At 38.6% G+C, this 13,373-nt stretch overlaps 2 protein-coding genes across 2 annotated transcripts; both read right to left on the reverse strand.

The window, feature by feature from the left end:
- Positions 1-34: 34 nt before the first annotated feature.
- Positions 35-5,650, reverse strand: ppp1r42 (protein phosphatase 1, regulatory subunit 42). Its single transcript, XM_003443562.4, has 9 exons — positions 5,504-5,650; positions 4,553-4,769; positions 4,302-4,468; positions 4,077-4,215; positions 3,110-3,226; positions 1,415-1,532; positions 1,109-1,240; positions 711-792; positions 35-349 (listed from the first exon to the last, which is right to left on the reverse strand). Exons 2-9 carry the CDS (start codon positions 4,682-4,684, stop codon positions 325-327), a joined length of 912 nt encoding a protein of 303 aa, XP_003443610.2. The 5' UTR covers positions 4,685-4,769; positions 5,504-5,650; the 3' UTR covers positions 35-324.
- A 2,258-nt stretch (positions 5,651-7,908) lies between these two features.
- On the reverse strand, positions 7,909-13,284 carry cops5 (COP9 signalosome subunit 5). Its single transcript, XM_003443454.4, has 8 exons — positions 12,972-13,284; positions 12,482-12,716; positions 11,618-11,746; positions 11,150-11,215; positions 10,818-10,903; positions 10,566-10,677; positions 9,719-9,867; positions 7,909-8,202 (listed from the first exon to the last, which is right to left on the reverse strand). The coding sequence occupies exons 1-8, from the start codon at positions 13,106-13,108 to the stop codon at positions 8,112-8,114; spliced, it is 1,005 nt and encodes a 334-aa protein (XP_003443502.1). The 5' UTR covers positions 13,109-13,284; the 3' UTR covers positions 7,909-8,111.
- Positions 13,285-13,373: the final 89 nt, after the last annotated feature.

Here is a 13,373-nt window from a genome sequence, read left to right on the forward strand (position 1 = left end):
AAAAAAAAAAAAGCCATTATCAATGAAACAGCTGTAAGAAACATTAAATACATGTCTTTATTTTGTCCCACAATGGTTATTAATTTTAGTTACTTATTATTTCAATATAATGAAATCACTTTAGAATATGCTGTAAAAACATGCCATAGGTGAAGGAAACTGCAGTGACTCTGAGTTGCCTGCAGTTTTGCAGCTATAACAATCAAGATGGATAAACAAGGCACAAGCACGGTTAGTCGTGGGTGAAGATTTTGCTGCACTTTTGTCTTAAAGCAACCACATGACTGCAGACGGCTGATGAGAGAGCCAAAAGATCAAGTCCATTTAAAGAAACTGGAATTTTTCTGTCCTGGAAGATAAGAGAGAGAGAGAAAAAATCAGAGGCCGACAAATAAATCTTAGCTCTATAATCATTTTATGGCTAAACTGAAATGTCTTTGATCTTATGTAACATCAGTAAAACTGATGGTTCCTTTCAGGTTTTCAAGAAAAAAAGATAGGAAGGAGAATGAAGCAAAACTGACTCTTACAATAAAACATGAATTTATCTAGCGATTTTCACTTTTTTGGGGGGGGGGCTTTAATAATTGGGGTCAGCCTACCATCAGCAGTTATTACTGATAACTTGAATTCAGTCTGCAGTTAAATAATTTAGTAAGTCATAACATAGATGTGCCAAATGTAGGCTTTTTTAAACTGTGATACTGGACCTGAGAGACTGCTGTGGCTTCCACCTCTGCATGTTCGCGTGGCTGTGACCAGGCTGCAGATCCTGACCCATGTTAAATTCATCTGAAATATAAACAAAGCCAAGTACTGCTACGACTACTGAAATTTGCATGGGTGTGAACTCACCCAGCGGCCTTAAGAACTTGTGTAAAATTCAATTCAGACTTTTTTGTTATTTTTACATTAATCTAAAATCTGATAGTACAGTTTTCCAGTATTGTTATACATATTAGCAGATCCACAGTACCCTTACTAAAGCAAAGAAGTGACTTAATGGACCATGCAAAGACAAAAGGGAGAATTAAATAGCAAAAACAGGAGGGAAAAAATTACTGTAAACAAGGTTGGTGGATTTAAAAAAACAAATATAGTAACTTACTTGTTAGAGAATAAGGGATGAGTGCTCCAGACATCATGCTTATTATTTTTTTCTTCTTGGCCTCCCTGGATGCTTTCCAGTTAATAAGAAACTCTCTGGTTAAGTCATTAATCTCCCTTCCATCAAGAGCCTCTATAAGAAATGTTTTAACCAAACAAACATTAAAAATAAAAACATAAAATGAACTATTGTGAATGTTTTGATTTTATCCTTAAGAGTGTTTCCTAAATTTAAGTCACAGCAAAATAATAAAAGTGTATTTTCAAATTAGAAGTGAACTGAGCAAACAAATGATTATTATTTTACCGAGGCTTGTGCACACAGTTATCAGGCGGTCTCTGTACTTTAGGTTTTTACACACAGGATTTCCACTCAAATCCATTAGAAACAGCCGAGGCCAGTGGCTGAACACATCTTCTAGCTCCTGAAAATAAACACAGAGCAGGAAATCTGCTATAATCTGTTGTGTCTGAACCCCTAATTATTCTACTGGAAACACTGTGTCTCTAAGGTTATTGTCTACACAGGAAACAATAGCCCAGTTTGTTTAAAACAAATATAATGTAATCTTATCATTGCTAGTCAGATGATCATTGGAAAAAAAGAAAGGTGTGAGTGAATGGTAATATGAAGTATAAGGGCCAATAGAAAGTGCATAAACAACACATCAGTCTGTTTTAATAAACAGTGTCGCCGGTGTCATGTAACTACAAGTTTTCTCCTGGGGCAGTGTGAGGCTGGCTCCTCCAGCGAGTAGCCTGCAGTTGTATGTTTATCTAAAGGCACATTAATCCAAGCCTGGAAATATGAATACTCTCTGGACACGCTCTGATTGTTCATTGCCTTCCTGTCTTGGCCAAAGCGCTTCCACTTTTCCAGCTTGAGCCGCAATCAGTTCAGAGGGGGACCCCTGAGCACCACGCGCTCCCAGGCTTTGATAAATGATCGTGTCAGGGCCGTCACTCAGAAGGCCCTCACTGAAGAGGAGCCCAGCGCCAAATTGCCCCCCACGCGGGGGCGTGGAGAACAGCAGAGGCTGAATGCTCTCTGAGCTTGGCCGGCTCTCTCACTTCCACTAATGATGGGCCAGTTATGAACCTGTATTTGACCAGAGCTTCGATTCCCCCTGTCCTCTCTGCCCCGTGCACAGCTAACTGCCTCAGAAGATGCTCCCCATTTGTCACCCGGGCTGACTGCCTGTCATAATCTATTTTAAAAATCCATAATGTTTCCTCTGGACTCTGACCAAATGGTGCAGAAGAAAAAATTGATCCTTTGGAGGGCTGTCTTTGCACAATCGATAGTGGCAGACGGGTTGTATAAATTATAGGAGACATCTGCTAAAAAAATGACACGTGTACAACAATTACCTGCATCAACGATCTCCAAAGAAAGTCCCCTGTTTTAAGAAGGTAGTAAAGTCAACTACAAAGTGCTTTCATTGCGTCATCCTGCTATTAAATGCCAATAAGAAGAAAGAATTACACCCTTTCAAATAAAGCCATCAACTTTTTCAGTTAACAGATAAGTTTAAACAGAGATATCATTGCCATCACAGCGTCAGGGAGTCTAATAAATCTCATAAAGTGATACAGCGGGGGTTTGGGACATCAAATAGACGATTCCAAGGCAGAGAGGAAAAATCAACCTTCCAAGGAACGGGAGAAACTTGTGCTTGTTTGAAGCTGTCAGCGAGAAAATTCTCAGGGGAATGGTTCGCTGATTTGTTGAATAATTCTGACCCTGTGCGAGTCGTGGAGACTGGGAAGCTCTGGCGGGATTTGCAGGATTTAGTTCCTTACAACCCCGCTATCCATATCATTTCACACATCAGTGCAGAAAGCCATGGAACAATGTTAATGCTGACCTGATCAGGCATGCATAGTTGCTGTGAAGGGGTAGTATTTACTTTGACTTCACGTGCACTCACTTTCTAATTGAGTCACACTGCAGCAGGAGCCTTGAATGACAAGCAAGTAAGTCCTGAAAACGTATATTTACCTCAATACTGCACAGCTTATTGTCTGCAGCAGAAAAATGCTGGAGCTCCTTCAGCACCGCCAGGTCTCTGATATCATCGATGTTGTTGTTATTAATATTCAGGACACACAGAGATTCCTGAACAAAGAATTTACAGAATTCATATTAATGTAAAGAAAAGAGTTCACGTTACAGTCAGTACAATGACAGACTACTACAAACAGATCCTGGACTATAACGTATATATGAAACATATTTTTTATGGTCAAATCAACTTGATATTAAACTACAGGTATTCAAATATGCAACGCCACTTCCAAAGGAAAGGCAAAAGTAATTTGCACCCACCCAAAGAAAATATCTGCAATACCATATGTCAGAGCTTAAAGGAAGCAGTACTAGTGGGTCCAAACTACATTTACTTTTATCTTTTTATTTGCTTGTAAGCACTCTTAAGCATGTGGATATGTTCTCTTTACATATATATATGTGTGTGGTGCAGTTGCAAAATGTTCACCCTGGTTAGAAGTTTCACAATGGCTCATTTATAAAACGCTGGAACTCTTTAAATTTGCACAGCAATTTCTTTAATTTATCTAAACAAACAAGAAGCTGAGACTTCTGGTGTGTTTATCCATAGCATGGGCAGTAAACGAAGCAAACAGACTCAACTGATTTGTCAGACCAGAGGGAGCAACAGAGATCTCTTTGACATCATCAAACCCCGCACAATATTGCTCTTACACGGATCACTCGTGTCGGGGAAATCTCAGATCTCTCTTTCACTGGATGTGATAACCTACACATGGGTTGACAGCCCACACACATCTTTGTGCATGAAAAGTGAATGTCAGACCTTCGTCTGGTCTTTCGATAACTTAAAAACGTATAATGAATCAACCAAGGAGAACTTAAGTTATTTGGAAGTGTGGGGGATGTTTTTTTCTGATATTATTAGTGAGCCGAACACAGTAAAAATAGGTCATACAGCGAGGGAGTCGAGAGTCCTGGGGTCAAAGAGCAACTTTTCCCCCGGTGTCAGTCTTTGATTCTCCACATGAAGCTCTTTGAGCTGATGGAGCTGCTCTAAGCCCTCCACCACAGCAATTCTGTTTCCCCCGAGATACCTGCAGAGCAGCGAAAATCACATACATGTTCAAACACACACCTCCCACTTCATATATTTATCACCAATCAGTTGAACTTTACTCACAGTTTAGAGAGGTTCTGCAGATTGTGCAGATTATCTACATGGGTTATGCTGTTGTTCTGCATATAGAGATGCGTGAGGTTGGAGGCAAAGCTGAGGTTGCCAATGTAAGTGATGTTATTATCATACAGGTAAAGAACGGTGAGGTTTGTACACATTGAGAGATCTCCCTTGAAAATCAAGAAAATTAGGCATTAAAATTAGTCAATTGAAAAACCAGAATTAAAGAAGTGTTAAAGGTGCTGGTTACTTACAATATGTTCAATATTCTTGTTAGAAAAGTGGAGGTGGGTGAGTGTCTTGAGGTACTCTGGGAAGGAGAGGCCCCTTTTCTTTTTGAAGTGCTTTCTAGACTTAGCAATCAGATCTACGGTCAGATGTACCATGTTGGCTTGTCACAATCTCAGCTTCAGAGAGGATCCCTTTCAGCTTCAGCCAAGCATTCAGCCCACAGCAGTGACTATGGGCTGGCTGTGTGTAAAACATACAAATATTTCCTCTGAATATTTGCTGACAGAAAAGTATTCTTTTTACATTTGTAATGACCTTGTACAGAAATTTCAATGGTCTAAAACCTAATCATGTCATGGTTTGAAATAACTAATGGAAAATTATATGATTTTGGGTGACCGCTGTGTTTTTATATAAGGCTTGTGTACTAAAATGACCTGACACTGAGGTATACAATGATACTTTTTGAGTTTACTTTCCTTAGGTATTAGGCTTAGGTTGTATTAAGTATACAACTGTGTACGCGTGTTAAAAGACAGTGCTGGGGAGAGGAGAGCAGAGTGATGTGACAGCAGGTCTCATCCACGCTTGATCTCAAGGCTTCAGGTCGGTGTTGTAAGGAAAACTAGACACTGATCGATAAGCTATAGACTAGCTGAACTCAAACATTCCTGGGCCTGGGGTTTCCAGGGCCTTGGGGACAGGGGTTTGTCACTGTCAAAGAAAATCCACGCTTATTGCAGTGCATACGGGCAGGGAGTAACATACTGAAGTGGATGAACCGCAAAGCAATAGTAAAAGGAAGGAATCAGGTCCTATTTATGTTCATCACTAGCTTCGCTTTAAAACTAGCACAACAAATATAGCCCCAATATTAGCCTCTTAACTGCATCTAACACGAAGTTCTACGTTTCAGCTAAATATTCTTCAGGTGTAAAAATCAAATATATAAATAATTAACTGCATTCTCCTACCTTTCTACGCCGGCAACGGGTTTTAAAACGTATGCTATAGCTACACAGTTTTCCAGCGTGTTGGGCTTTTTTGTTTGAGATCGTGAACATGGTTTCTATGGAAACAACGGAAGCAGCGTACGCGAGACACAACAGAATTCCACGGGTCACTGAAATTGGCGCAACACCAGCGAAGCGGAAGTAGACGATTAAGTAGCTAACTGGCGGACAGAGTGTACTGAAAAGTCCTGAACAGCTAACATGATGGTAAAACTTCCAGATTCAAAGAAGCTTTTTATGTTTTCATTTTAGGGGAAAGTCGGTAAACTTTAAATTTTGTTGTTGCTGTTTTAATTGTGCCTGGAATATGGAAGATGGTTTATGTTACTGGAGAACAGCAACGAAACAAACAAACACACACACACACACACACAGAGAAAACAAACAAAGATCCCATACCCAGCAAAGTGGAATTTTGAAACTTTGAGCAAGCTTTCATTATGGGAGCTTCTTTCTACTACTGAAGAACAATTGTTTTGTCGTCCATATATCAAAATTTCGTGTTTGTATCTTGAAATTTTAACTTACTCAGAAGTATCTTGAAATTTTAAAATGCTTGGTCAGTAAATTGAAGTTTTGACGTAATAACCCAAAATTTTGGAATTGCCCCCCCCCCCCAATAAGTGACCAGAGGTGTTTCAAGATGATGAAATGGGCCTTAGCTTGATTTGCATAAACAAAAAACTAACTTGAGCATATTCAGGAATTTATTAGAAATAACTGAAATATTTTGTAGTGTAAGCTTTCGGTCATTATAAAATAACTGAATACAATAGCCTTGTTAAAACTGACTTTTGACACTTTGATTGAACTAAATGTACACTCAAACTTCATAACATTTATACTATATTATTAGTACAGCATACCAAGTCAGGACTGAGTACCATTAGTCCCAGTGACCCATTCATTGTTAATCTATATCATGTCATGATCTGGGTTTCCTGTGAAGGAGTGACTTGCCTCTGCTTATGCAGGAGCCCTTTGTGGGGAGGAAGTGGGATCAATCCTTCTCACAGCAAAACTGCTCTTACCATCTCCTGATTAGTGTGGTCATTAGATCTATACTGCCAATTGGACAACAGCAGGCTTTTAACTATCTGTCAAAGCACTATAAAATAGTGCCATCTAAATTAAAAAAGCTTCTTAAATAATTTTATTTACGATGTTTCTTTTGCAAGCTGAAACCTTTTTGTACTAACAGGAACATACTTCAGAATTAGAAATCTGCTGAAAAGGATCGTTTAATTTTTTTTGGCTGCCCACAATTTGACTTGATTAGAATTTACATAAATGTTCATATTGCAGCTTTAGTCATGCATACAAATGTCCATCTGGTGATAATCACAATATTTACATATCCAACAAGTTCAACATGTTTCTTAAATCATGAAAGACCAAACATTAGGTTAAACTATTTTAGAAGTGCATACTTTAAATACCTCCTCAGCACTGACAGTCAACCATGTAATACATTTAAATATTTGGCGAAAATACAAACTAGTCAGTAGACTGAGTGCAAAAACCTTACTCAATGATTTCATATTCCTAAACTTCATCAAATCTAATCTAATAAGTTCCATCTTCATAACCCAGTACACCAAAAGTTCTCCGTTTTAATACAAGGGTTAAATCATGGTTAAGTAAAATCATTATAGCAAGTGGTGCCAAAGCTCATGCTTATGAGAAAAAACAGGCACCTCCACTCTCCCACCGGGATTCTCTCCGCTGCAATACATGACATCAAAAATATACATGTAGCCATTACAATACCATAGAAAAAGACATCACACAACCCCAGGCCAAAGGAACAGGGAAAAAAAAAAAGAAAAGAAAGACAGACTCGGCGAGCGTCTGCTTCGATGGAGAGCAGGCGCGTCGGGTGAATGGACCCCAGTGTGCACGGCTTCTGTTTCTGTGCTGCATCACTGCCACACCACAACCTGACGAGCTGGCCGCTCTGCCACAGCGTACCACCGAGGGCCAAACTGTGCTGGGAGCGACTCCGCAGAGACATCCCACGCATGGCAGTCGATTCCCGCTGAGCCTAAGCAGAAGCTGTAGTTTGTTGTTCCATTATGTAATGCTATGACAGGCTACACCACTTGAATGACTGACTGGTTCTAGGTTAGACTGAGCGTTAAATGTGACCACACCGATGTGTTATTTAAATGTTGTGCTGAATCAGGGCTATGTGCGAAAAGATGCCGCCGTGCCTCGGGCATTGAGAATATAATATTATGCGTTAAAGAGTAAACATTTGGACAGCAGTGTACATCTAATCCACCTTCCACTGAAACCGATCACTGTCCCAGCTACACTTTGCCTTATATAAAACAAACAAACAAAGAAACAAAAAAAGCACAAACTGCTGCTTTTTTTAAGTTTTATTTTTTGCACGTGTCTTCTAATTCTTACCTACATGAAGGAAAAATGAATAGAAAAGCACTCCCAAGAGAAATAACAGATGATGCTACTCTTAGCAGTTAAACATACACCATGAATCAGTAAGCACCGGGCATGCACAAGAACACATTTCCAGGTGTAATTCAAATGGCCTTGTGGCTGAGGTTTAATTGCCAGACGTGTTGATTTGATTGAAGAGTTTGTCCTTAATGACTTGAGACATCAGACCATGAATCGCTTCTATGGTTGTCTTGCAGCTAAAATAAACCACAGAGAGAAATGAAGATCAGCATTTAATCCAGGGCAGAAAAAGAAAAGGAAAACAGATGCAGCATAAAAGGATATGACATTTAAAGTGGTGTCAGCAGACTTTTTAAAGAGTACCGTTGTTGTTTGCAGACATTCGTAGTGGGTGTATGTATCAGATATCACTGAAACTAAAGCCACTTTCGGCTGCACTCGTATTCACGCGGGGTTGCCACAGCAGGTAGCTCGGCGTGTGTGATTTGGCCTTCCTGTGTCTTATCCTGAAACCGGGGATGTTTAGCTTGACAGGTGAACGTTTAAACCACTACATTATAGAGCCACTAAAAGATAAAACTGAAACCACTATCAACATTATTTGCCCTGATGAAACCCATTTTTTTTTAATTCATGTGGATATAGTACATGTGTAGCATTTATTTCATTGTTTAGTTTAAATATTTAATAATAAAAAAGTGAAAAAAAAAGGTTTTCAGCAGAAGTTTGTTTAAAAAAACATATTCAAACATATTCTACATGTATTCAAATTATGTATTTAAACAGTTATAACCTATTATTGTAATGTGCATAACAAATTCATAATATAGTAACGTGATATTCAGACTATATGTCATTCCTAATATGCCTATATGTTGTCAATACAAACAACTGCTGAAAGAAACTGGTTTAAATATCTCTCTATAGCATTATTATCACTGTGACCTTCAGATCAATCTATTGACCCTGAAGGAGAGGTCAGAGGTCAAATATGACATGATATTTTAAATCCTTATATGGTGCTTTCTATACCACACTTGTAAGAATCATAGTTTCTAAGTTATAAGGCTTTTTGTCAATTTTCAGACAATAAATCATTAAGTTGGCCTTGAAGGCCTGAGTGGATGTAAGGCGAATCTTAATGGATTGTTAACATGATGCCACCTTACACCCCGACAAAGTTTATCTAAATGAATTCAAACATTTTGAAGCTGTTTGCACACAGAAAGAACGACACACATGAAAATGCTCCCAAAAACATGACCTCCTTGGCAGAGTTAATAAAGAGATTACTGAGCTCAGTTTGAGTTCTGTTTTGGATTCTATTAGAAACTAAATCAAGAAATTTGAAATAGCCAAATGGGGTCAGTTTGCATAATAACTGATAAAAAAGTAACTTACAAATTTTAGATTAATTTAGCAACAAACACAAAAATAAACTACTGTCCTTAACACCTAATCAATTCCTGATTTCAAAAAGACTGACATGTAATTAGAGGACGTGACAAAAATACTGCTCGAAATTAAAGAAAACAAGCCAGTTATAAGGTCAGTGGGAAAAATAATATATATCACACAGTTAGAAAATATGATTACATAATTGAAAGCAACACCACTGACCACTTTATTCATCTAGTGGGATATTATTTATACATTTACAGTCATATTATATCATACTTAAGTTACAGTGCCCAAAATAAATTAAGCTGACGTTTAATTTTACTAAAGCATTCTATCGGAAATAAAACCCACCTGTCTCGTGTTGCTTTGGCCAGTTTGTCCTCAGACTTTCTGTCGTGTGTGTCTAATCCGAGCATGAAGCAGCCTCTGCCCAGCTGGGCCTCCGACTGCTCCAGCTTCTCTGACAGGTCGAACACCTGGCCCGTGGTGTAGTCCGAGTTCTGACCATCCAACACACAAACACACAGAAACTGACTCATGCACAATTTGCCACTAAAAGCTTGATAACAGATTTTCTTTTCTTTTTTTTGCAGAATAGCAACAAATATGTCTAAAAAGCCAGAGGAACACTTTATGGGTTGTGGTGAATGAAAAGAAGTCAGTGAAAGGTTTGCTTAAGGTGAGGCCGTGTTTATGGTAGAAAAGGTAATTAAAACACAATGACAAGGGGGGCCCCTGGCTGGGGTGACAGTGTAGCAACTGACAAAGCCTGTCACCCATAAAGCAGCCCGTTCTTGACATCTAGTCAATTCATCTTCATCCAAAACGCCAAAAAGCCAATTGTTTGGACAAGCCTGATGCCTATTTAGACTGTTTAGTCAAGCTCAGGACAGAGTTCCTGCAGCCTCAATGCAAATTTACATGAGGGGCTTTCAGGCTTTCGAACGAACAGCAAGGGGGAAAAGGAGCATCATGGAGTCGGCTCCAGCTTTAATACTTATCTCCATTGTGAAAAAAGTTCACGTACAGCTTATTACTAAAATCAACAAACACGGACGCTTAGCTAATAAGCAGCAATAAATCATGACATCACAAGCTGGTGACCACATGTCTAAATGAGTTATAGAGTAATAATTAACCATAAATCAAAATGTCAAACAAATAGCAAACATTTTGATTTTTGAAATGCCCTACATACCGTGAGGAGACTTGAAGAACTTAAGGTATTAACCCAATATTTATTCCAAAGGAGTTCCAGGAGCTTTCTATCAAGGGAGGACTTAAAGTAAGTAACCTCCAAAGCGTAATACCTAAAAAGGAGAGAGACAGAGAAAAAAGAAGCGCATATGCAAGTACTGAAAATAAAGTAAACAGTGAAAAATGTGTGATACAGTACATGCTACACAAGTATTTGATCCGGTACAATACTGTAGCAAATATAAATACTCACTGTTTACAGTGTACACCAAAGTCTTCAATCTTGTTCAGGGGGATAGTCTGATATTCTGAGGGTCCCTCATCAGGGGGTTTGTAACCCTAAAAATCCAAAAAGGAAATACTAAGAACCTAGCAATTACTACAGTAATAAGGAATTAAGAATACAGAGTGACTGAAAATAAATTTATAAATATATTCTTAATAAATACACAACAATAACATCAGTATATAAAAACTACTAAAATGATCAAATATAGCTATGCACAAGAAGAATAAAAAAGCAGATATTTTGTGATTTTAGTAAAGACCAAAGAGGACTGCTGCTATATAAAGTCTTTGCTTTACCTTCGGGTAGGTTCTGAAGGCACCGAGGTTGACTTTCCCTGCAGAAATAGTCCGAGTGGGATCAATCTATAGGAAGCAAGATACAGTAGAACAGGAAAACAGAGTCAGGGGTCACACAAACCTCTGGGGACGACTCAAATGTGGCCACCAGGAGCCTTTTTACTGGGGCTGTCAGTGTGCTGAAAATACACACTTAATTACATGATGCCTCTGGCATTTAAGCGCCGCTAAACCAAATGAAGTGTAAATAGCATATGTGGTTGTAATAGCAAAATATTCATCAGTACTACGTGCAAATCTACAACTCATCCATCAGTAATCTTCCCCCCTTCTCAGTTACACCCACATTAATGGGACGTGGGATATGGGATAAGCTCCATTTGAAAAGTGGGAAAATAGAAGTCACAGTTAAAAAAATACAAAAACCATTAGTTTCAAAATAAAAATGGTTACTATTTCCCATCTTACCACAACAGCCACAAAAGGCTCCTGAAACTGTTGGTTGAGCATCTGGGTGCTGACATCTATGCCTGACAGCCAGCATCCATAGCCCGGGTGACTGTGGTACCAGCCTATCGCATTCTCCAGCCGGCCAACCTGAGGAATTATAGATAATATAAAATCATATTTTCTTTATGACAGTGTAAGATGTCAATAACATTAATGTATTTGACACAGTTTACAGTTTTTATCCTTATCTAAAGTAGCATTTTCCTATCTTTCTTTTTTCTTTTAAGAAAAATCTCCACATTTGTGTAGTCACTTGAATTCATTAGAGTATTGGATAGAGTATGTTAAACAGGGACTGGAGAAACCTCATTACATAGTACAATTTACACAAAAATTTACAATGATTTCTAGATAATATAAAAGAGTGCAAATCCTATTAGCCTTATAATATATTCATACTGTATTCCTGCTTCTTGGGTTGCAACATTAACTACAATAACGTGCTTGAAAATGAGTTAGAGGTAAGTGATCGTATACCCAGCATGGGAAAAGGCAGACAAATGTGGTTATATACGGCTGTCAAAATATTAATACTATAAAAAGACAGTAATGGCTTCAAATAATCCCTTTATAGTTTGTAAATATCATATTGATATTAAGTAAAAAAAAAAAAAACAGTTCTAAATCAGCTGAAACACTCTTCTTTAAGTAAAAAAAAAAGAAAAAGTAATGGTTGTAAACCAGTGACATTCACAGAAAGTATTAAGTTAATGTCTCAAGCGAAATCAAGTCTGATTTTATCTAGGCTATAGTTCGGTTCCTTCTTTCTAAGTCATAACTCAAACACGATGCTCTTCATGTGTGTGGAAGTCAATGTCCCACCTGTTTGGCATTTTCAATATAGGCAGCCATGTATTCATAGGCTGCCGCCTGGGCGTTGACTCTGGTCTCTGTGCCCTCCACGGGCAAAGCAAAGCTGTCCATGATGATCATGGTTTCACCGTCCACCTTTCCCAGCATGAGGCCCATCACCTCCAGGTTTCCTCCAGACCTGGCATGCATTACCATCTTCAACAGGGCCAAAGCTGAGATTTTGCAGTACTTGAAGTAGTGGTGACTAAAGGGTGAACAATGACAAATGTATTTGCATTGATGTTAGATAATATTAAGCAATGCGTATATTGTAGATACACATCCAGTTTGCTGTACTGCTACTGACATAAAGACCGGTTTGCTAGTTTGTAGCTAAGCTATCACTAATGTTCTAACAATAAACTATCAACGAACAACATGTAATACGAATACGCCAGCTCAGCAATCACCTAAATACTTAGACAGAAACCTAAATACCACAATGTCGTTTTGCACCCACTCTTTCGTCCATGGCTTCGCAGCGAGGATTTCTTGTTGTTGCTTTTTGTCATATTTGTAAATTTCATCAATGCTCTGAACTTCCTGCATGCTGTTAGACAGCTCCCATGTTTTCTGAGCCGTATTGCTCCCCGCCATGTTAATAATGTATCCAAGCAAAACCCGAGCCGTCAAAAACCCCGATTTTTTCTTTAAATAAGGGAAGAAGTGCTGTATTTCTCCCCGAAAGATTTTGATATCGTTTTAGGAGCAGATAGCCACTCGCTCAAGGAGCCATGACAGTGAGCGATACCAACGCAACAAAGTGAAATCGACGGGGACGTTCGTCTTCATATTACACATATTTACCACTGATGCGTTTATTTGTTATAAGCCATCTCTTAACACTACAACACAATGATAT

The sequence above is a fragment of the Oreochromis niloticus genome, linkage group LG9 (assembly GCF_001858045.2).
Source record: "Oreochromis niloticus isolate F11D_XX linkage group LG9, O_niloticus_UMD_NMBU, whole genome shotgun sequence".
NCBI classification, from domain to species: domain Eukaryota; kingdom Metazoa; phylum Chordata; class Actinopteri; order Cichliformes; family Cichlidae; genus Oreochromis; species Oreochromis niloticus.